At 45.8% G+C, this 23,235-nt stretch overlaps 1 protein-coding gene across 1 annotated transcript in view; it reads right to left on the bottom strand.

The window, feature by feature from the left end:
* C10H18orf63 (chromosome 10 C18orf63 homolog) overlaps positions 1-23,235 on the bottom strand; it is a 135,962-nt gene that overhangs the window by 41,361 nt on the left and 71,366 nt on the right. The window contains exons 5-7 of the mRNA XM_068127436.2: positions 12,331-12,442; positions 11,837-11,878; positions 9,468-9,544 (exon numbers count right to left, since the gene is read on the bottom strand). Of these exons, the coding sequence (XP_067983537.2) occupies positions 9,468-9,544; positions 11,837-11,878; positions 12,331-12,442 (231 nt within the window). The remainder of the gene's footprint in view (positions 1-9,467; positions 9,545-11,836; positions 11,879-12,330; positions 12,443-23,235) is intronic.

Below are 23,235 nucleotides of genomic sequence, written 5' to 3'. Positions count from 1 at the left end.
GGCTGCTACCTGCCGATATGAGGGTTGAGATATGGAGCGGCAGAGAGTAGAGTCATCAACAAAGAGATAGAGAGGATTTTCCAGAGAGTTGGAGAGATCATTGATGAAGACCAAAAAAAGCACAGGGCTCAGAACACTGCCCTGAGGAACTCCAGCCAGGACAGGAAGGGGAGATGAGAGCATTCCATTCAGGGCCACACGTTGACTGTGACCGGAGAGGAAGTCCGCAAGCCATGTGTGGAGGTTTCCATGGATACCATAGGAGGGGAGGTTTAGTGGTAGAGTGCAAATAAAGAAAATATGTTCCCATTAACAAGCTCAACATAAAAGTCAACGTCATGAAAATTGGAGGATAATTATTCAAGTTATGATGGAAAAGGTATTTTTTGTTAATTAGTTCACAATCTGAAAATAGGTCAAGGACATTAAACAAATATAAGGTGCACAGCTTCAGTGCAGATGCACTATTATGATGCAAGAACATCTTGGAAGGCCAAGCGGTGTTTGAGATTCCGCATTGGCAAAATTGAGCGAAGACAAAAACACATTTTTCAGACCGCCTTCTGACCTTGACCTTTAACCCAGAGGGGTATAATGTAAATGAAGCGTAAATGCACTTTACTCTAGGCTATCTAGAGAGGGCAATTTCATTCTGATCAGGCAAACCATAGTCGAGTTATGGTGGAAAATGTTAAAATGTCTCCAATTAGGTCATGACCTTAAAATTAGGTCAAGATTAAAAAAAACATGTCAACCCCGCATACTTTATATTCGCATTATTGATGCAAAATTGCACTCCAAAAGTCCCTGCCGGCCCTGAGATAGCTCAGAAATTGATACAGTTCGGAAATTTGCAGCATTGAGAGTGCAGTAAGATAAATAAATAAATTTTCGAAATGGTGATTTAGACAGTACTGCTGGGGGTCAAATAAACTCTGGTACCATAAAAATTGGGGGTGCTAATTGTAGAAACAAACCCTACAACAGCAATAATCCTTCACCTTTGTTATAGTGGGAGGCTTAAATACTTCACTTCAACCAAGCCAGCACAGTAAGTTGTGAATCGTAAATCCAGTTAGAGAATGGGCTGATTCTTGCTCGGACAGCCAGCATTATTCCAAATAAACGCAGGCAGCTACCATTGGTGAGGATGGAACCGACGGCGTTAGGAAATTTGAAGGATTATGCTGAGCTTCACTGGAACTATCTGCCCTTGTTCTGATAATGTAAGGTGCGTGGAAGCAGACCTCATGAGAGTTCAAGTGGGAAAGTAAGGAACTGGTCATAGGTTTTGATATTGTTTTGCTTTTAACTAAAGACTTCGAAAAGAGGGTGAATAATGACTAGAAAAGGTACACAACTACGCTACCGGAAGGATATTGTTGCGGATATGGGACTTGGCCTCAATATCCGCTTGTAAATACTCCCCTATTTCCCCAATACTCCCCAACTATCCCTAATCCCCCATTCCCTAGTCCCATTGCCTGTAAATAACACTCTGTAGAACCGACCTTCCCCTTTTTCCCCCATTAAATGTCGTGCCCAGGTCCACCGCATCTCACGTAGACAACTTTCGGACATCTTGCTAGTTATTCTTAGTCTATGTCAGTTAAGGACTCGTTTCCATTAATTCTGACTCTTCGTTGCACCAGAATGTGATTATATGGCACCAGTAGTGAGTTTAGGACCTTCCCATACCTCCTCCCATCTTCTTCCCCAAACAACAACTACAACAACAACAGCAACTACAACAACTACAACAACGGCGCGCGCGGGGAGTGTGCGTCCTCACTCCGGCTCGGTTAGCCGCCATTACCCATGTGCGCTCCGACGGGGTTACCACGAAGGGGCTCCCTGTCAGCTCCTCGTCAAGGGCGGAGCAGGTAACCCCCCCCCGCACGCACCCAATGAGAAGCAACGGGCCGATTCCAACTGGGGCGGAGCTAACGAGCCGAGGGCGTGTCACTCCCCGCCGGATATACGCAGCGACTCACCGGATGTGACGGGAGATGCGCCCCCGACTGAAGAAGACAAGTCGCGACCTCCAAGCGCTGAGCGAGCTCCACGCATCGACCCGGTATTGCAGTACCTCCGAGAACGGTGCACCCCCTCCGAGAACGGTGCACCTTGAGCCATCGATACCCGCTTTCCTTGCCATCAATCCCCGTGTGAGTCAGTTTTTGTCCTGTTTATCTGTCGTCTGTCGGGGCTATTATAAGAGTGTGTCTAAGTGCCTGTCTTTCTATGCTGTCCCTCTTGTAGTTGTAATCTGACCTTCCGCCCTAATATAACCTCCTCCGGAGGTCTTGAGAACTGAACCCTTGGTGTCGTGTCATTTTAATCCAGCCGTTGTGTCTTTTCCATCATTGATTTAGCATAGCGCGATTTAGTCAACGTTCGAGTATAATCGGGTAACTTGTGCGGACACGGCGGCCATTCCGCTCGGCCCACCCTAACATCAAAGTCGTGTCTGTAACAATTGGTGTCGAGGAGTGAGATTGGACCCGGAGCGCGTTTACGCGCTCGAAATTATAAAGGCGAAATTTGAATTTGTTTTACGAAAATAAAAACCCGAATTTTGAAGGTCGCGCTATGGCGGATCAAGACAGCTGGGTTCCGGTAGAGGAGAGTGAGGCAGGGTCGGTCCAGGACCAAATAGAGGGACGCGAGGAGAGCGAAGCAGCGAGGGTAGCAGACGCACAAATTAGCGTCGTTGCGCCCGACATGGCGGGCGCGCGAAATGGCGCCTCGCACATGGCCACGGCGCCCACGCCCGCGACCGTGGCAGCGCCCCTGGTGGATTCGAACCTTTTCCTCCTGCAAATGGGGGCCCTTATGGAGAGGCTAGAAGCAAAAATGGGGGTAATGGGAAACCAAATGGGGGTAATGGGGAACCGGATAGAGGCTCAGAGTGAGCAAATGGGGGTAATGAGGGACGAAGCGAGGGGTACCGGTGAGGGATTAGACAAGAAATTAGAGGGGTTAGACAATGGGATAGAAGGGGTGAAACATGGGTTAGGGAGTAGAATAGAGGGATTAGACAATAGATTAGGGGAAATACAGGAGGGGTTAATGGGGGTAGAAAACAGAATGGCCGCTCAAGAGAATCAAATGGAAGGGATGCAAAAAGGGTTAGAGGGGTTAGAAAACAGTATGGAAGGCAAATTGAGGGACATGAGGGACCAAGCGGAAAGGGAAGTTAACCAAATGGGGCAGCAGATAGAGGGGGTCAGAATGGGGGTAGAAACCAAACTGGATGCTCACAGGGAGGAAATGGAGCAGATGAGGGTGGCATCTGGGCAGGAGATGCAAGTGATGGGAGAGGAGATCAGAGGAGGAGTGAGTGAGGAGATCGGAGGAGTGCGCGAGGAGGTGAGGCACTGTGAGGAGCACATGGAGAAGGAGGTGAGAAAGGGGACTGTAAAGTTACAAGGGGGCATAGAGGTCCTGACGCAGGAGGTGGAACAGCTGACGGAGGGACAAAAAGAACTAACGGACCAGGTAAAGAAGAACACAGCGGTAATAGGAGGGTTAAAAGCGACACAAAATGACCTAAAAAAATGACTTGGTAGCGACGAAGAGGGAATGTCAGATGGTACGTGAGGGACTGACAACGAGGCTGGACGAGGTGATAGAGGTAATGGAGACGACGGACCGGCAGGTGAGGACGCACATGGAAACGGTCAAGGTAGCCTTAGAGGATGAGCTTGAGGAGACGTACCGGGGAATAAAAGAGGTGAAGCACAAATTAGAAGAAGTGGAAGAAGGGATGAGCGAAATTAAGAAGCGACGGAGAAGGGATAAGAAAGAGATAAAAGAGGAGATAAAAGAATTGGTCCGAAGTCTGTGTTTGGATCGTGATGATGTGCTCATTAACCGGATGAGGGATTCGCAGGTGATGGAGGAGAAGCGAAGAGGAAGAGGACCCGGTGTAAGTGGTGACCAATATGGTCGTGCGTATGATGCGCCAGGGGATTTAAGAAGCTTGGGGGTCGAAATGGACCCGGGTGTTCGTGAGAGGCCGTTGGTGAAGTGTGCGACAGGTCTGGTGTGCGAAAAAGGAGGTGTTGGGAAAAGTCCGACTCTGGGGTGTGTGAGGAAAAAGTGCGTGCCAAGGAGTGAGGGTGCTGGCGAGAGTGAGTCGGTCGTAGCGCGTGTGCGAGGGGGCACATGGAAGCGCGGTGTGGTAAGTGTTACAGAGGGTGTGACGGGAGAGTGTGCGCGAGAAAGGTGTGTGACGGACAGGTGCATGGGGAAAGAGTGCGCTGTCAAAGGCAAGGAAGAATGCACACCTGTGGTGAGTGTTACAGAGGGTGTAACGGGAGAGTGTGCGCGAGAAAGGTGTGTGACGGACAGGTGCATGAGGAAAGAGTGCGCTGTCAAGAGTAAGGGTGAGTGCGCTGTCAAGAATGGAGGTGAGAGTAGTGAGAGTGACAAGGAGAGTGAGTTGGTTGTGACCGGTGAGCGAGGATGTACACCTGGAATGGAAGGATGCACACCTGGAATGGTAGAGCGTGAGTGGGAATGCACGCTGGAATTGGTAGTAAGGCACGTGGTTGGGTGTGCGAGTGAGAGCACACCTGTGATTGTCACAGAGGAGGTGACCGAGGAGGGGGCGCGAAGAGGTGTGTTGGTGAGGTGTGCGACCAACGAATGTGTGCCAAAGTGTTCGGTGGTCAGGTGTGTGACCAAGGCTGTGAGTGGAATGAGAGTACCTGGGTGTGTAAGGAAAGGTACGAGGAGCATGGAAACGGCTGGATGTGTGAGCAAGGAACGGGCTGCGGGGTGTAAGCATGCAGGTGAAGCATCGACGTTACACGGGTTAGAGGTTAGGTCGACTTTTAGCCGAATCGGGCCCTCGGTGCGTGCTGGGCCTCGCTTTGAACGGCCGCGTCCGTGCTCCACTAGGCGGAGCGGGCAGCCCGATAGAAAGGGTCGTCATGGCGACCACTTTTTGTTGAGGCAGTCCGGCAGGTCGAGATCGGGACATTGGATGGCTCCACGCCGAGATGGTGCGTGGGATCTCGGCCCGGGTAAGCCCCCGTCCCTGCACCGAATGCCGGACGCATCCAGCCGCTGGCACAGAACAACCCGCATTCATGGCTTGGCTTTACGAAGCCGGGCTTTGGACAGGAATTGGCGCACCGAGAGGCATTAGTGAGTAGACTGGGTGATGAGGTTAGTGTTTTGGACCCAAAATTAGAGAAAAACAAAATTTGATGATTGGCAAGGGATTGGCAGTAGTGATTGGCAGATGATGGGCAGTGATTGGCAAATTTTTGATTTGTTGAAATTTGATGTGCAAAATTGATAGTGAGAGACCCCCGATGTGGTGGGATGGCAAATCCACCATCCCTCACAGGTGGGGGCAAAGGAGCAATAGCTTATGGGGTGTGTGGCAGTGAAAACTAGCCCGGGTGGGTTAGGTTATATTGATAGGGCCCTAGAAGATGACATTAGGTAACGTTAAGTTTAGTTAGTGACTGATACCTGTAGTGGGGACGCAGGTAGTTTAGTGTGGATGATAATGACGAGGGAGCGCAATAGTTTAAAGGGACGACTGGGAAGCGCAAGTTTCAGAAGGGAGTAGTTAGCTGAGATGATGCCGTGTGTGTGAGAATGGAACAGGTGTGATTGCACAGGTGTGCAACTGGACAGGTGTGTGGAACAGTGTGTGAGTAATGAGTGTTGTGGATCAGCGCGAATGCGCTTGGGGAGAGAAGGGTGCAGGTGGCACCAGGTGTGAGAGCACAGGTGTGCAGGTACAGATGTGTGGAGAGAGTTGGAGTAAGTGGTACGGAGTGGTGTGCATGGTGCGAAGGTGTGGATGGGGGAAGAGTGGACCCCTTTCACGAGTACCCGGGGCGGGTAGTGTAAGTGTTAGGTAGAGGGTATAGGTAAATTGTGGTTGGATATTGGCATTTGTGGTGCGGTTGCAGAATGGTATTGTGGATGGGTGCATTAGTGTTGTGGAAATGGCTGGGCGTGTAGCCTGTTAGTGCGTGTAGTTGGTTGGGCACTCCACCACTGTGAGGATGTCGGCCAGGTGAGGCCGCAGGTGGGCTCTGGGAGCCGGTAGTTGTGAGTGGGTGCCTGAGGATCCCGGGTGTGGATCGGGCAGCCCAGTGCCAGAGAGGGCACCGAGTGGGGAGAGCGCCAGAGGGCCTTCCCCAGGTAGTTAGGTTAGGGTAAGGAGCAGGTAAGCTCGGAGGCAACTGCAGTGGTGGAGGTGTGCAGGTGGGTAGACCCGCTGGGAGAGGTACACGCCACAGCCCAGAAATTGTGCGAGGGCACCGGGAGATGAATCGGGGGAGTGAGACCCCAAATTGAAAAGCACCACAGTTGGCCAATGGGAATTGGTTTTTAGAACCCATAGTGTAAGAGGGCCAATGGTTTGGCCGGAGAAAGAACCCGGGTAGTGTAAAGTTGTAAAGTCATTTAGGAAATAGTTAGGATTGATGAACCTGTCGCACCATACGCAGCCACTTACCTGTGGTGATGATGATGACTCCACACCTGTGTTTTCTTTGTTTGTGTTGCAGAAATGAGAATTGCTGTGAGGATTGGTGAGACGCATCACGACGTGGATGAGACATTGGGGTGATTCCATCTCTCCCTCCCTAGGAGGGACTGATGATGAATTGGTGATGGCAAATTATGATGTTGAGTTGGAGATGGCAAATTGTGATGAGAGTTGGAAATGGCAAATTTGATTGGTTAGGAGGGAGAGAAGACGAATTTGGTTTATGGGAGGAACGGGGAAGACAGTAGGGACGTTTGTTGATTTGTAAAGTAGATGTTTATGGGTAGTGTTGTGTTTTGTGGATGCAGTAAGGGGTAAGGGAGGGGCCATGTAGGTTACCTGGTGGGGGGGGGGGGGCGTACGGTAGGAACGTACCTGTCTCACCTGGTTCCCATGTGCCCCCAGGGTGCATTACCTTGCATTGCGTGCACTTTTGCGCCCTTACCACCTTACTCACTTGTCTGCTTCTTTTGTCTCACACCTCCGAGGATCTGGCTTTGGGGCAGAGAGGAGAGAGAGGTGCTGGCTACGCAGTTGTGGGCCTGCACTTTCGCTGCTTGCTGCCTGGATCGATACACCATATGGACCGCAATTTTGGTGGCCACCCACAATGGACCGCAGTTCTTTTGCGGCCAAGCACCACCCGTGGAAGGACCTATGGGTCAACGTGGCACCTATGCCAAACAGGTGAACCACTAATAGTTGGCACCCTGACGGCCACAATAAGGAAATGGACGCGGTTGGCGCCTTTCTTTATTTTTTGAAAGAAGCCAGAAGGCCACGTGCACCACACGAAGAGCAAGAGACACCTGCAGGGTTAGGGGTTGTTGAATTTATTTTTATTCATTGAACAATGGTGACTGCACCGGATGGTGCTGACTGTGTGATGGGGTGGTGCTTTTGGTGCTGGGAAGGGGTGCTCTGCACGTTATTAAAGGCCGTAAGGCCACAGAGCACTCGTGGGTTGGTGTATCGATGCTGGCATGCGTGCTCTCTCTATGCATAACATCTGCATGTGTTCCTCCAAAAACAGGTCCTGGATCGTAGTGTAAATATCAGCGTAGTCTTGTAAATAATGCTCCCTACCGGCTGTATGTTTAGTTTGCGAATTCTTTCCGGATTCGGTTATCCTGTGGGTGTGTTTCTGTGAGGAGAAGGGTGCAACGTCGCAGGGGGACATATTTACTCATTTGTGAATATCTGTAAAACTGTCGCACTCAGGGTAGAGTTAATAGTAGAGGGAACTACATCTGAGTGCCACACTAAAATAGGTAAAAATTTATCGGGTCGGGACGCCCCGAGGGTAGAGAAGGGTGCAATGTTGCGGATATGGGACTTGGCCTCAATATCCGCTTGTAAATACTCCCCTATTTCCCCAATACTCCCCAACTATCCCCAATCCCCCATTCCCTAGTCCCATTGCCTGTAAATAACACTCTGTAGAACCGACCTTCCCCTTTTTCCCCCATTAAATGTCGTGCCCAGGTCCACCGCATCTCACGTAGACAACTTTCGGACATCTTGCTAGTTATTCTTAGTCTATGTCAGTTAAGGAGTCGTTTCCATTAATTCTGACTCTTCGTTGCACCAGAATGTGATTATATGGCACCAGTAGTGAGTTTAGGACCTTCCCATACCTCCTCCCATCTTCTTCCCCAAACAACAACTACAACAACAACAGCAACTACAACAACTACAACAACGGCGCGCGCGGGGAGTGTGCGTCCTCACTCCGGCTCGGTTAGCCGCCATTACCCATGTGCGCTCCGACGGGGTTACCACGAAGGGGCTCCCTGTCAGCTCCTCGTCAAGGGCGGAGCAGGTAACCCCCCCCCGCACGCACCCAATGAGAAGCAACGGGCCGATTCCAACTGGGGCGGAGCTAACGAGCCGAGGGCGTGTCACTCCCCGCCGGATATACGCAGCGACTCACCGGATGTGACGGGAGATGCGCCCCCGACTGAAGAAGACAAGTCGCGACCTCCAAGCGCTGAGCGAGCTCCACGCATCGACCCGGTATTGCAGTACCTCCGAGAACGGTGCACCCCCTCCAAGAACGGTGCACCTTGAGCCATCGATACCCGCTTTCCTTGCCATCAATCCCCGTGTGAGTCAGTTTTTGTCCTGTTTATCTGTCGTCTGTCGGGGCTATTATAAGAGTGTGTCTAAGTGCCTGTCTTTCTATGCTGTCCCTCTTGTAGTTGTAATCTGACCTTCCGCCCTAATATAACCTCCTCCGGAGGTCTTGAGAACTGAACCCTTGGTGTCGTGTCATTTTAATCCAGCCGTTGTGTCTTTTCCATCATTGATTTAGCATAGCGCGATTTAGTCAACGTTCGAGTATAATCGGGTAACTTGTGCGGACACGGCGGCCATTCCGCTCGGCCCACCCTAACATCAAAGTCGTGTCTGTAACACGGTGATATTGATATTGTTTTGTTTTGTTTTGCTTTTAACTAAAGACTTCGAAAAGAGGGTGAATAATGACTGGAAAAGGTACACAACTACGCTACCGGAAGGATATGTTTAGCTTTCGCAGTTGTGAAGAAGCCTCGTCGCTCTGCGAGGATGTTTCGGAAGAGCTCCGAAATGTTTGGTACTTTTCATTATACATGAAAAAAACGTCACGGGGATGATATCTACTTGTTTAGTGGTTTAATGGGGAGGGGGGGGGGGGTTCTTTCTTGAAATACATTTATTTAAATCACTACAATGTCATGGAAAACCAAAGCTGCACAGTTCAACTCTGATAGGTCTTCATTTTAATGGCCTCAAGAAAACCAGTAGAGTGCTAAAATGGTTGGACACTCTTGCTACACACGGGGATCATCCCTAAAGCAATCGTTTAAATATTGTCACTGTAATCTCTGTACTTGGTATAATGTCAACATAAATAAGCAATAGAAATGTGAGTTATCCATCAAGAAAATCAGCTTTGTCCAACCTGTGATGGAGGTAATCTGACTGTATAAGCTTCCAAAGCAATGCAAATCTGCTCGTCTTGAACAGTCACTTCAAAACCTGTAAACAATTAACAATGAAATAGTTATGTGAAATAATGGCATTTAACTTCATTGTAAACAAATATTTTTCATTATACTTAATACTGTTTATCCCTGGTGTTGGGCTAGTGGCTAGGGTGCCGGCTTAGGATCCTAGGATCCTGGGTTCGAATCCCGGTCGATCGCCGAATTAATGCCAGGGGGGTTGACTCAGCCTGTCATCCTTCCGAGGTCGGCTAATTGAGTACCAGTTCACTGGTAATTCCCTGTTTGTCGTTGAAGGCGGCAAAAAGGGTTGGCGTCAGGAAGGGCATCCGGCCGTAAAACATTGCTTCAAAAAGGGGACCAAAAAAACAACAACTACCACGGTCCCCGAAAAGGCCAACCCCTGCTTTGCGGGGAAAAATGGCCTCTAAACGGTGGTTTATACTTAATACTGTTGCTGTATTTGGTAGAATAAAGAAAAAGTGGATGGCAGACCAGGGAATAGCAGAAAGAGAGAAGAGGAAGGATTCCAATGCCCAACTTAGGAATTAAGGCTGAGCCTATTAGCCCCTGTTGGACTTAGTCCAAAACGGAGGCTTAAGGATTGGGTCTCGTCCGTCCATGTGTGCGTGCATCTGCAACCATATATCGGAGAAGTATGGACTGATTTCATTGTTACTTGGTACAAAGACAATATATGACGGTATACATATGCACGTCATTTTGTTTCGCCATGCGATCAAAGATGGCTGACTGGTGGCCATTTTAGTTGTAAAAAAAAACCCGATGTTGAACACGTCCTCACCAATTTCTCAGACATGCATTTACCAATGTTGTTCAAACTTGGTACACAGATAAAGAATGATGGCTTACATAAGCAAGTCATTTTCTTTGACGATCAGATCCAAAATGGCCGACTGGCAGCCATTTTGTTACTTAAACGTGTCCCCAACCATTTCTTAAACATGCATGGTCTAATTTTGTTCAAACCTGGCACAAGCACAGTACATGACAGCATGCACATGCAACTCACTTTATTTTGCGATCTGATCAAAGATGGCCGATTGGTAGACAGGCTGCCATTTTAGTTGTAAAAAAAAACAAAAACTGATATTGAACACGTCCAACCATTTCTCGGGCATGCATTTACCAATCTTATACAAGCTTTGCACACAGATAACGAATGATGGCTTACATATGCATGTCATTTCCTTTTGAGATCAGATCCAAGATGACCGACTGGTGGACTGGTGGCCATTTTGTTACTTAAACGTGTCCCCAACCATTTTTCAACATGCATGGACCGATTTTGTTCAAACTTGGCACAAGGACAATACATGAGAGTATACATATGCAGATTTTGTTTTGTAATCCGACCAAAGACTATTCTGTCATGAGATGTCAATGACTCGGGGGGCCTGAAACTCCACACCATAAAGGTGAGCAACATGGGCAGCAGCAGCACCAGCTCACAGTGGAAATGCATATTCCATTGCATTTCAGATGAAGGCCTCATTCCCTGTAAAAAGCTGATCCTACAGGTAATCCCAAGGTGGTGGCTGGCTATGGAAGCCAGCTTAGGCATAACTTATGCCATATGACATCACAACAAAACAGCCATATCAATTATAAAAGTAACTTCTGCAGGTAAACTGGTGTCTTTGTAAACTTGCAGAGGGGAAAATGTCAGCAACAACACAGTGTAGGTTGCTTCACCTGGCTGCAAAATCCTTGAAAGCATTTCCAATTATCCCCCATGTTTGTGTACTTAATTTTGCTACCGTAATCCTCACAGTTTTGAAGTTATAATGAATGGAATGCAGGAGATAACCTCATAGGCACATTGCACTTGATGTTTGGCCTAAACGTTAATAATTGTAGAGGGTGGTCGAGCAATGTGGTATGACATTTTGGAGACGAGGTTCTTACATGTTGTTTGTGAAAGGATGTGACAATTCAACACGCTTTTATAGCTGCCGACCAAAACGAATCGTGAGAGCTGATGGAAGATGATGGCTGAATTTGAGTGCATACCAAGGTGCTTGTGAAAAGGGTATTCAGCACATCACAAGCAGGCAAAAATGTCAATATACATAATACATATGCAAATGTTTTTTTGACCACACCTTTCTCTACTTGTGTTCCTTATCCCTTTCGTTATTCTGTCGCATTACTCCGATTCAAACCTCTTTCCCTTTTTGTTTTCCCTACTAACTTCCCAACCCCTCTTTTCTAATCTTTCCTCTCATATTAATTGTCCAAACTATGCCACAAACAACAACAGTTTTTGCACAAAATAAGGTGGACAGAAAAATGCTCGACTTACTAACAGCATTCTCTTTGCCAGGATTTAGTAGAAAATCTTGTCCTGTGAAAAACAAAGGTCAGTTGCGTACCCAAAATCATCGTTGCTAGCCAATGCATATTGGACGGGGATTCAATTAGGATATTTGGCTCGCTCGTTGCATTATTACTGAGATGCGGCTGTGTCGCTCAATGCCAGGTATTTGGAATTTGATCTGGGTGCCAGCAACAATCACCTAGTCGTTGCAAAATACAACGGGAGATCGTTGATGCCCAACAGCTAATGAACAATCGGGCCCTCAACCAAATATCCATCTGAGGGATGACACAGTAATTGATGCAACGCCCTGCCTGCAAAGCACCAAGCTGAAAATTAATAATCATGACAATAATCTAAACAATTAAACAGTTCAACGCTACCTCTGCACCATCATGTGAGATTTGTACTGCATTAAGGATAGAGATAAAGTGTAAGTATAGATGCTGCAGCAAATTGCCATCTTTCATGAGGCTTACCTTGGATGAGAAGATTTCCAGCCCTGTTCCATTTCGGTGCCAACTTTGCAATTATCGTGTAACTCAGGCAACACTGAAGTACTGCACAAGTCACAGGCTTAATCTCCTCCATCTGTAAATTTGAGGTTGCTTGTAATTCCAGTGCATTTTTTTTTTTACCATGGCAGAGCTAATTCCTTCAAACAGATCCTTGTGGATTAACATTCCAAAGAAAATGGCACAAGTTTAGAAACTAGCTTTGCTAAAAACATCAAACTGAGAAGCAAACAACATTGAATGTTTACATTATAAGCTCAAGAGATTTGACGACAAATAATATTTTCTTCATTCTACTACATATCCAGCTTTTCATGTATGTTAAATCCAAGTCCAAACAAAGCCACAATTAACATTGTATATTTATACCATCCCATATGCATTCTGCCATTCAGTGAAGTCTTGAATTATTCTCAAATAACCCTCAATTTCTAAGCATGAATGATCCAAGAGCAAAGCAAGCAGATTCTTATGTCACAAGTATACAACTATAAAGGTATATAAAGTGCCTTCAAAAAGTATTCACAACCCTTGACTTTTTCACATTTTATTGTGTTACAGCCTCAATTTACAATGGATTAAATTGAGATTTTTTTTGGTCACCGATCAACACACAATACCACATTTAATGTCAAAGTGGATTTATTTTTAATTTTTACAAAATAACTGTAAAAAACAAACAAAAAAAAAAACCACCTTTAGAGGCCATTTTTCCCCGCAAGCGGGGGTTGGCCTTTTTCGGGGACCGTGGTTGTTGTTGTTTTTTTTGGTCCCCTTTTTGAAGCAATGTTTTACGGCCGGATGCCCTTCCTGCCGCCAACCCTTTTTGTCGCCTTTTTACGACAAACAGGGAATTACCAGTGAACTGGTACTCAATTTGCCGACCTCGGAAGGATGACAGGCTGAGTCAACCCCCCTGGCGTTAATTCAGCGATCGACCGGGATTCGAACCCAGGATCCTAGGATCCTAAGCTGGCACCCTAGCCGCTAGCCCAACACCAGGGTTAAAAAATAACTATATTTTAGTAATAATAACTATAATAACTATATCAAAATAACTATAAATGAAAAACTTAAATGTCTTGAGTCAATAAGTATTCAACCCCTTTGCTAAGACACTCCAAATCGAGCTCAGGTACATCCAATTTCCTTTGATCATCCTTGAGATGTCTCTACAACTTGAATGGGGTCCACCTGTGGCCAATTCAATTGATTAGAAATTATTTAGAAAGAATCACACCTTTCCATACAAGGTCCCACAGCAGTCAGAGTGGAAACTCTACCATGACGTCTAAGGAACTGTCCGTGGAACTCCGAGATAGAATTGTGAAGAGGCATAGCTCTGGTGAAGGGTATAAAACAACTTGTACAGTGTTGAAAGTTCCCAACAGCACAGTGATCTCCATCATTCGGAAATGTAAAAAACATGGAACGACCCAGACTTTTCCTAGAGCTAGCCATCTAACAAAACTGAGCAACTGAGCAAAAAGGACCTTGGTGAGGGAGGTGACCAATAACCCAATGACCACTCTGGCAGAACTACATAGTTCCTTGGCTGAGATGGGAAAACCTGCTGGAAGGACAACAGCCTTTGCAGCACTTCACAAATCTAGGCTTGATGGGAGAGTGGCCAAATGGAACACACTCGAGAAAAAGGGACATGACAGCATGCTTGGAATTTGCAAAAAGGCATGTGAAAGACTGAGAGATGAGACAAATAGTGGGGGGGCCAATGTTTTCCCGTTGAATTCAAATGTTAATTTGTGGACACTGGTTGGGTTGTCTTTAGGGATGATAGAAGTTGTAGAAAAAATATGTCTCCATTTTTTTCAAGTTCTTTATAGCGGCCGTTTTGGATTATCAAAATGGCGTTTGTTGAAAACCGAAATTGTCATTATCTTGGCTTCTAAATGACCTAGAGTGTTAATTTTGGTGTCCAAATGTACATATTTGCGGATACTTAATCCAATAAACACACATTTATACACCTACATATGATCAAAAGGGTTCTTATGGCAGCCATCTTGGATTTTCACGCACTTATGCCAACACATATATATTTTTTTCCATCATTTTCACTTCTAAATCACATAAAGGCTGGACTTTAGTGTTCAAATGTACACTTATAATGTCTTTGTGCAATATTTTTAGTTGGCAGTGTTCATTGTTACATTGAAGGATCTCCATCCTCCTCATCATCAGTGTTATCGATTCCCATGGGGCGCTCCTGACCCGTGTTACCACACACCTCTTCATCTGCCCCACACATACACATCTCAGAACAGTTGAGATGCTGAGACCTGCATGAGCAGTGAGACATGCATTGGGTCTTCTTGCAGTTACATTTGATTAGATGTGTGATGGCAGCTGGGGCTGGAGGGTCCTTGGTTGTGATGGGCACCAGCTGATCTCCTTCTGCTCTCCATCCATGTTCTGTTGGTTGTGGAAGCTGGGGGTCCGGTACATCAGCCTGATGCCACACCATGGCCTGGAAATGTGCACGAGCAATGGCTTCATGTAAAGCTCCCCGTGTTGGTGGCAGCTTCTGTGCCTCTAGCTGTTTCTTGGTAAACAGTCTCCACCTCAGCTTGCCCACATCCACAACTGTAGTACGAGGCTCATACAGCTGGCATACAAATGCCTCAATGTCACTTTCTGTGTCAGCTCTCAGCTCCTCAGAGGCCCCAAGGTCATGAAACGCAGATACCACCTCAACAGAGCACCTATTGAGGGCTTGCCAACATGTGAGCTTTCCCTTGCCGGCAAACCGACCAGTCTGGTCTGCTCCCGTGAATGCATGGAATCCTGGTAGGGCTGCAGCCTTCCTGACACCAAGTTCATGTACTATTGGTTCCAGTGAGATTTGCCTCTTCTTGTTCCCCACACCCGTGATGAAGTATGTGTCTTTGCATAGTTCATGGTACCGGTGGAGTGCTAGGATGAATACATCAGTATCAGGTGACTGAATGTACAGCTGTGTTGCACCTCTTCGGACGCATCTAGACTGTGAAGAAAGATCCTCGTATCAGCCTCCTCCTGGGAGCTACGGAGATGCTGTACATCCATGCAGTTGGAGAAGACATCCTGCCTTGAAGTGACGATGAAGACCTTGGTAGTCCCCTCAAAGTGACACAGAGCTTTCTTTGCCAGATAGACAGTTAGCTCATCTTTGGTGTTGGTGTGCGACAGGAACTGTTTTGCTGTCAGTTTCCCAATCGGGGTGCTGTCTTGAACGTGGTAAGCAGTGGGCGGCTTGCCACCTTGGCGCCTCTCCCGTGTGGCCTCTTTCAGTGAATTTGGCAGATCATATCGGTCAAACACGAGGTGGACTTCATCATACCCGTTGGTCTTGCAGTCCAGTGTTGCATTGAAATGGCCAGCCCACTGGGCACATGTTTTGACCCATTGTGGCTTACCCATTGCTTGCACTAATGCCATGCCGTCTATGACAGTCACCTTCTTGGGAGGGGGTGGAGTATGTTCAGGATTGTCGTCGTCTGGCTGCTGACCAGTGCCAGTTGACTTCTTGGGTAGATCTTCTAGGATGCCCATGAGCTTGCTTTTGTCTGTGCATGGTAGTAGTGTCCCAGCCATTGCAAAGAGGGTTCGTGGAAGCGCGGTGAATTCATATTGACCTATGGCATCCTTCAAGTTGATCTCTGGTCGTGAGCGGGCCACGATCAGCATGCGCGCAAACAGTGACCTGTCGTCTTTCAGCTCTACAACCTTGTCTGCCAGTTTGTGCTTCACAGCTTTCCTGGCACTCTTCCACATCTTCAGTTTGACCTTTCCCATTCTGGCCCAAAGGTTGATTTCATTTGTGTTGATGCGCTCTGCAACAAACGTGTTATACGCTTTCTGACCAATCTCATCTTGGTTGCAGACATCCTTCTGTACTTCAGCTGGCATCACCACCTTGGTGATGATAGTCGTCAGGTCTTCACCCTCATGCGTCATGGGATTCATGGACTCTCTGATCACATTCTTCAGTCGACGAATGTTGTCTTCCTGCCGAGCCCAGACTGTGGTTGATAGGTCGTGGTGCTCCTTGCGTGTAGCTGATTGTGAGCCAGCCATCTGACGGGCTTCTTCAGCAAGCCTACTCAGCTCTGGTGCTGTCAGAAAGAACCTTTCGCGGGCACTGGCATTCTGGGCAATGCCCACAATACCCCCTGTCACCTTCATGATCCTGTTGATGTGCTCCAGTGCATGGTCCACACCTACAGCACAGAAGGGGATTTCATTCTTATGGACACTGAAGTTCCCATCCATGAACTCTTGGTAGATCCCTGGATCTGTCATCTTCAGGGCCTTCATCTCTGCAAGGTACCGGGGAGTCAGCCTGGCATATTTCTGTTTGTCATGTGCAAAGAAGTATATGCACATCTCATCCAGTGAAGACAGGTGAAGCTCAAATTGTCCATCACGGGTGGCACGGATGAATGTGTATATCAGCATTATCATCCGCATGTAGCGTCGCACAAACTTGAACAGTGGACTCTTGGCTTCTTTCCTCTCATCAAACTTTGCCATGGCCTCCAGGACTTCGTTTGACTCGAGGACAGCTAGCATGTTGTTCTGCGCGCTTGTCATCTCCTCTCGGTTGTGTAGATGACAGCTCTGGGCAACCTGTTGTGCTGACTGGGTACATGGGCCCCTCAGATGGGGATGCTCTTGGAAGAATTCGTCCACATAGAAGTCGAAGAGGGCTTGGACAGTGGTGATGTGGGCCTCCAAAGCCCTCTTCATGTGCTTGGCTTCCAGTATTTGTCTGGTCGTTGTTGGGCCATAGATATCAGCCTCAGACCAAGCCTCGTCAAGACCACTGTCCTCTATGGCATTCCCAGCAGCCCTCAGTGCAGCCATCACAGTGTGCATCTCCCCTAGTCGCAGTACCCACTTGCCTTTGCAGTCATCTCTGGTCATCGCCAGCTGTTTGGCTCGCTCATACAGGGCCATGTCTAAGGTGATCACTGTCTTCCTATCGGGACCCATGACCATGCAGTTGATTTGCTGTGTCTGTTTCAAGACTGTTATCAGTGTTTGCCATTCATGGGCTGGTGCTGCTACCAATGGCAGGGCGTTGACCTCTGTCAGAGGCTTCGAAGAGGAGAGCAGTGAGTTGTAGGCTGTCCAAGTTGGGATATCGTGATGCTTGATCCTACTGCCAGGTGGTTGTTTTGGATCGTGGACGAGTGACCCAACAGGGTCAGCATGCTGGGGTTCTGCAGCTTGCAGCTGGTCATCTGGTGGGATGATGTCGTCTTGTACGTCCTCAGCTTCAGCTGTTCGCATGATTGTGCGTGAAAGTAGCCACACTGTGTCCGTCGCAGAGTACGGCTTGGTGACATCTGGGTTTGACCGTGTCTTGAAGCTATACGTGGTACCTGTGGCAGATTGTTTGTTTGGTGCTTGGCAAGGAACAAAGTCTGGAGCAGTCAGAACCTTGAGTGAGCGGTGTCTGGCCTTTCGGTCATGTAGTGTCAGTGTTCTATGTTCATCTGTGGAGGGTGCATGTTCCCGTCGTTGGTAGAGTGCCCAGGCTGTAGCATGGAGTGTCCGCTTCCCATCAGGTGTGTCTTCATTGAAGTCACTGTTGTCCACTGCAAAGAAGACAAACGTCCCTATGCACATGGTTCTTGGAAAGTATACACCCTGTTCTGTCGTAGACTCTATGACTGAGTTGGCCAGCTGTGTCTCCAACCGCAAGATCCGACTATAATCAACAGACAGACCGAACCCATGCAGGAAATCCAGAAGCTTCTTGTTTCTGGTGGACTGATGGACTACAATGGCAACGGCAAGCTGCTGTGGCCATTCTAAGCGATGGCGGAATGGTGCATCTGGCTCTTTGGGCTTGTACGTGACTTGGCGTTTTGACTTGTAGCCGTACATGATGTTCTGACTGATGGTTATAACATCTCGATGAATAGTGGCTGAGCGCATAGTCTCTGGCTCAATGCTCGTGGCTGGTCCTTCCAGTAGCCAGCGGAGGAAAGCATAGAGTACTTTGGGTACATGCTTTTCAGCATCATCAGTGTTCATTTCTCCTTCAAATTGCCATGGGTGCTTGTTCTGACAAGCAATGGCACTGCGGAGAACAGAGGCACTCTCAAACAGTTGTTCGATGTTTTTTTCATTTGTCTTCGTCATTGCATCTTCGACAGCTGCATCACGCACGGCAGTGGAGAATACACAGTCTGACTCGTTTCGACGTTTTGGTTTCATGAAGTGAACGTCATCAATGTGAGAGTTGATTTTCTCCTTCATGCCTTGGGTAGTAGGTGATGGGACATTGTGCACACCATTATTGTCAAGAATCCTGGAGTAAACCGACTTCAGGTCAGACATGTTGAGAATTTCACCAGCTTGGAGTAGAGAGCGAACAAGGCTGACAAACTCAATGTCTGCGGCTATTTTGATAACATTAGTTTCTTGCAGTATGTGTTCTTTGTCATCACTTGATGTCCCACTCTTGGGAGCACGTTGGACATTCTGCACCCAGCATGGGAGATGATACTTGACGTCGATCGCATGAGCATCATGTGCACTGATGGCAGCACTCAGCTGAACTTTCCACTTGTGGTTGCTGCCTTCTTCAACAGCTTTCTTCAGCTGTTTACCTGCGTTGAACGTGCATACAACATGTACATTTTCCTTAGTGACCTCTTGACAGAAGAAACAAAGGTGTCTGTTGAATGGAGTTGATGATGAACGTGTGAAGCGAAGAGTCTCGTCTTGCGTAGAACCTGAGGTACTTGCAGCGGCAGGTGCAGAAGAAGGACGTCCACACCTCTTATGAAGATGCTGGGTGTCGCCATGTTCGCAGGCTTTCTGGTGGCGAACTCTAGCACACTCCAGGTGAGCAGTGTTGCATGTAGATCCATAACATGCCCGGTGCCACTTTGCTTTATTGTTCCTCAAGTCAGTGGCAGTGAAACAGCTTAATCGTTCGCTGATCTGTTTGAAGTCGGCATCACCATATCGTGCCCTCTCCTGGATGAACTGGAGAAACTTTGCATATGAGCCCAGTGCTGGCTCAGTCACTAGTGCACCTTGGGGATCCTGGCACTGAATGCAAAGTGTGAAATCAGTTTCTTTCTTGGTTTTCTTGCTTTTTGGCTCCATCATAGCTCAGGGTCACGAATCTGGAACATACAAATAACAAATAACAATTAAGATAGATGTGCATTAAGTTAGATTTTGGACACTGGTTCGGCTGTGCCATAAAAACCTATTTTTATCCCTTGTAGGTTATTAAAGAAGGTTTCATTCAATTCTCTATCCCCAAAAATGTACAACTGGACACCAGAATCGAAACTCTAGGTCATTTAGAAGCCAAGATAATGGAATTTTACGTTTTCGACATCCGCCATTTTGAAAATCCAAAATGGCCGCCATAAAGAACTTGAAACAATTGGAGACATATTTTTTCTAGAACTTATATCATCCCTAAAGACAGCCCAACCAGTGTCCAAAAATTAACAAGCAATTTCACCGGGCATTTCAATCTGCTACATTGGCCCCCCCACTAAAAAGATTATGTGGTCTGACGAGACGAAAATTAAACTCTGGCCCGAATGCAAAGTGTTACATGTCTGTCGGAAACCAAGCACAGCTCATCACCCACATAACACCATCTCTACCATGCAGTATTCTGGTGTCAGCATCATGTTATGGGGATGCTTTTCAGCAACATGAATTAGGAGACTTGTAAGGATAGAGGGAACAATGTATGGAGACAAATGCAGGCAAATCCTTGAGGAGAACCTGCTTCAAAGTGCAAAAGACCTTCGACTGTGGCGAAGATTTACGTTCCAACAAGATAATGACCACAAGCATGCAGCCAAAGCAACACTGGAATGGCTTCAGAACAAGAACGTGAAAATCCTTTGAGTGGCCCAGCCAAAACCCAGACATGAATCCCATTGAGAATCTGTGGAAAGACTTGAAGACTGCTGTTCACCGACACTCCCCATCCAACTTGATAGAGCTTGAGCATATCTGTAAGGAAGAATGGGAGGAACTTCCCAAATCCAAATGTGTAAAGCTGAAACAGACATACCCAAGACAGCCCTTTCACCTTTGTGCCATGTGGTGATCAAAACTACAGTTTTGTGAATTTCTTTCCAACTGTTTAGGAATAGATAGTGTGACGGACAGAGCCGATATCAGTCTAGATATTACAATATCAGCCACGTTCTATTTGAAAAAGCGTGAGGATGTTGTTGTTGTTTCGTATGCAGCCTGTGGCTGCTGGTTGCATCATTTTCTGGAAGTATGGCCATGCCCCTGATGCAGTGCCCCTGTTACCAGTAAGCTGGTACTCATTTGGCTACCTAGGAAGGATGACAGGCTGAGTCAACCCACCTGATGTTATTTCAATGGCACGGAAGGGGATCAAACTCAATACCCTTCATAAAATCTTAAGCCAGCAATCAACAAGCAATTTAATTAATCAACAAGCCAACACCAGGCTTAGCATGTGGATAATGATTTACCTTACAAGGAACTTCAACACAGGAAGCGATTCGGCTCATCAGAGACCTTGTGCTATAGTTGCCAACATATGGTTGTTTGTTTGTACTCTATCCTTAAATTAGGCAAGGAAGCAGCACTTACCATTTTTAAAGTCTTTGGTATGACTCGGTCAGGGCTTGAACCCGGGATTCAGAGCAGACTAACCATTACACCACTGATTGTGGTTAGCTCATGTATTTTTATTTAAGTATTGTACACCGCACCTTTCCTATGCCATCCCCAGGTGCTGCATAACGTCATTTCCGGGCACCGAAGTGGGCTCGGCAATGACGCAAGCTGAAAGGGAGTACTCAGTTTTCACTCCGATTGTTTGTTTTCTTGTTGTGCACCGCACCTTTCCTATGCCATCCCCAGGTGCTGCATAACGTCATTTCCGGGCACCGAAGGGGGCTCGGTAATGACACATGCTGAAAGGGAGTATTCAGTTTTCACTCTGGTTGTTTTCTTGCTTTCCTTCTTGTTTTCTTGTTTGTTTGTTAGTTTGTCCGGGTGATATCTCAGCCATCCTTTGAGCTAGAAAGCTGAAATTTCGGCACAATAGTGAGCAGGTCCTATGTCAAAAACAGTATTTTTTGTTTTTTGATTAATCAATTAATTGAGGAGTTATTTAATTATTAGCGATTAATTAAGTACTTATTTAATTAATTAAATTTCCTTTCTCTTCTGACCATTAACTCAGGCACCTTTTGAGTTAGGAAGCTGATATTTGGACATGCCAATGACCAGGTGATTTGGCTGCAAAGGCTATTTTTGATTTATTAATTAAACAATTAATCAATTAATCGATTAATTATTTAATTATTCGATTAATGACTATTTTTATTTTTATTTAAAGTTAAACATTCTGAAGAAATGGTGGTGGTTTATGTATTCTATGACCGAATTGATTAATAATTTAATTTTTTAATGATTATTATTTATTTATTTTCATTATTATTCATTTATTTATTTTCTTTTTTATTTGGCCAATAACTCAGGCACCTTTTGAGCTGGGAAGCTAATATTTGGACATGACAGTGACCAAGTGATGTGGCTATCAAGGATATTTTTGATTTATTGATTAATCAATTAATCAATTAATTATTTATTGATTAATAAATTAATTATTTAATTTTTTATTAATGACTTATTTAATTAAATTTCTAAAAGATACATCTTCGGATGAAGCACGAGTGGTTTAGTTATGCTATTAGCCAATTGATTAAGAAAATATTTTGTGATAATCTTTTATTGATTTTAATTATACAATTAATCAATTTATTGTACACCTCTCCCTCCCAATGGTCTCTATGAGCTGCACTGCGGTATTCGGCGCCCCGGCAATGCTGCGCTGTAGGATATTCAATTATTTGGCATGGGGGCGGTGTACTTTGAATGTATCTGTATTTGTTGTACACCGCTCCTTTTCTATGCCATCTCCAGGCGCTGCATATCGTCATTGCCGGGCACCAAAGAGGGCTCGGCAATGACGTACGCTGAAAGGGAGTACTCAGTTTACACTCTGGTTGTTTGTTTGTTTGTTTGTTTTCTTTCTTGTTTGTCCGGGCGATATCTCAGCCATCCTTTGAGCTAGGAAGCTGAAATTTCGGCACAATAGTGAGCAAGTACTTTGTCAAAAACATTATTTTTTGTTTTTTGATTAATCAATTAATTGATGATTTATTTAATTATTAGCGATTAATTAAGTACTTGAAATGAAATGGTAGTGGTTTACGTGTTTTATTAGCGAAGTGAATAATTATTTCATTTTTTATGATTATTATTTATTTATTTTCATTATTAGTTGTTTCTTTATTTTATTTCTCATCTGGGCAATATCTCAGGCACCTTTTGAGCTAGGGAGCTGATATTTGGATATGACAATGACCAAGTGATTTGGCTGTAAAGGGTATTTTTCATTTATTGATTAATTAATTGATCGATTAATTTTTTTATTATTCGATGAATGACTTAATTAATTACTTTTTTTTAAATTACAGATTCGGATGAAATGGTGGTGGCTTATGTATTCTATTAACCAATTGATTAACTATTTAATTTTTTTATGATTATTATTTATTTATTTTCATTATTAATCATTCATTTATTTTCTTTCTCATCTGGGCAATATCTCAGGCATCTTTTGAGCAAGGAAGCTAATATTTGGACATGACGGTGCAAGTAATGTGACTATAAAGGATATTTTTGATTTATTGATTAATCATTTAATCGATTAATTATTTATTGATTAATCAATTAATTTATTTAACTTTTTATTAATGACTTCTTTAATTAAATTTCTAAACGTTACATCTTCGGATGAAGCACGAGTGTTTTAGTTATGCTATT

The sequence above is a fragment of the Myxine glutinosa genome, chromosome 10, assembly GCF_964187855.1.
Source record: "Myxine glutinosa chromosome 10, kmMyxGlut1.1, whole genome shotgun sequence".
NCBI classification, from domain to species: domain Eukaryota; kingdom Metazoa; phylum Chordata; class Myxini; order Myxiniformes; family Myxinidae; genus Myxine; species Myxine glutinosa.
The sequence above is the reverse complement of the archived record's forward strand: the minus strand, read 5'-3'. Positions and strand labels throughout refer to the sequence as shown.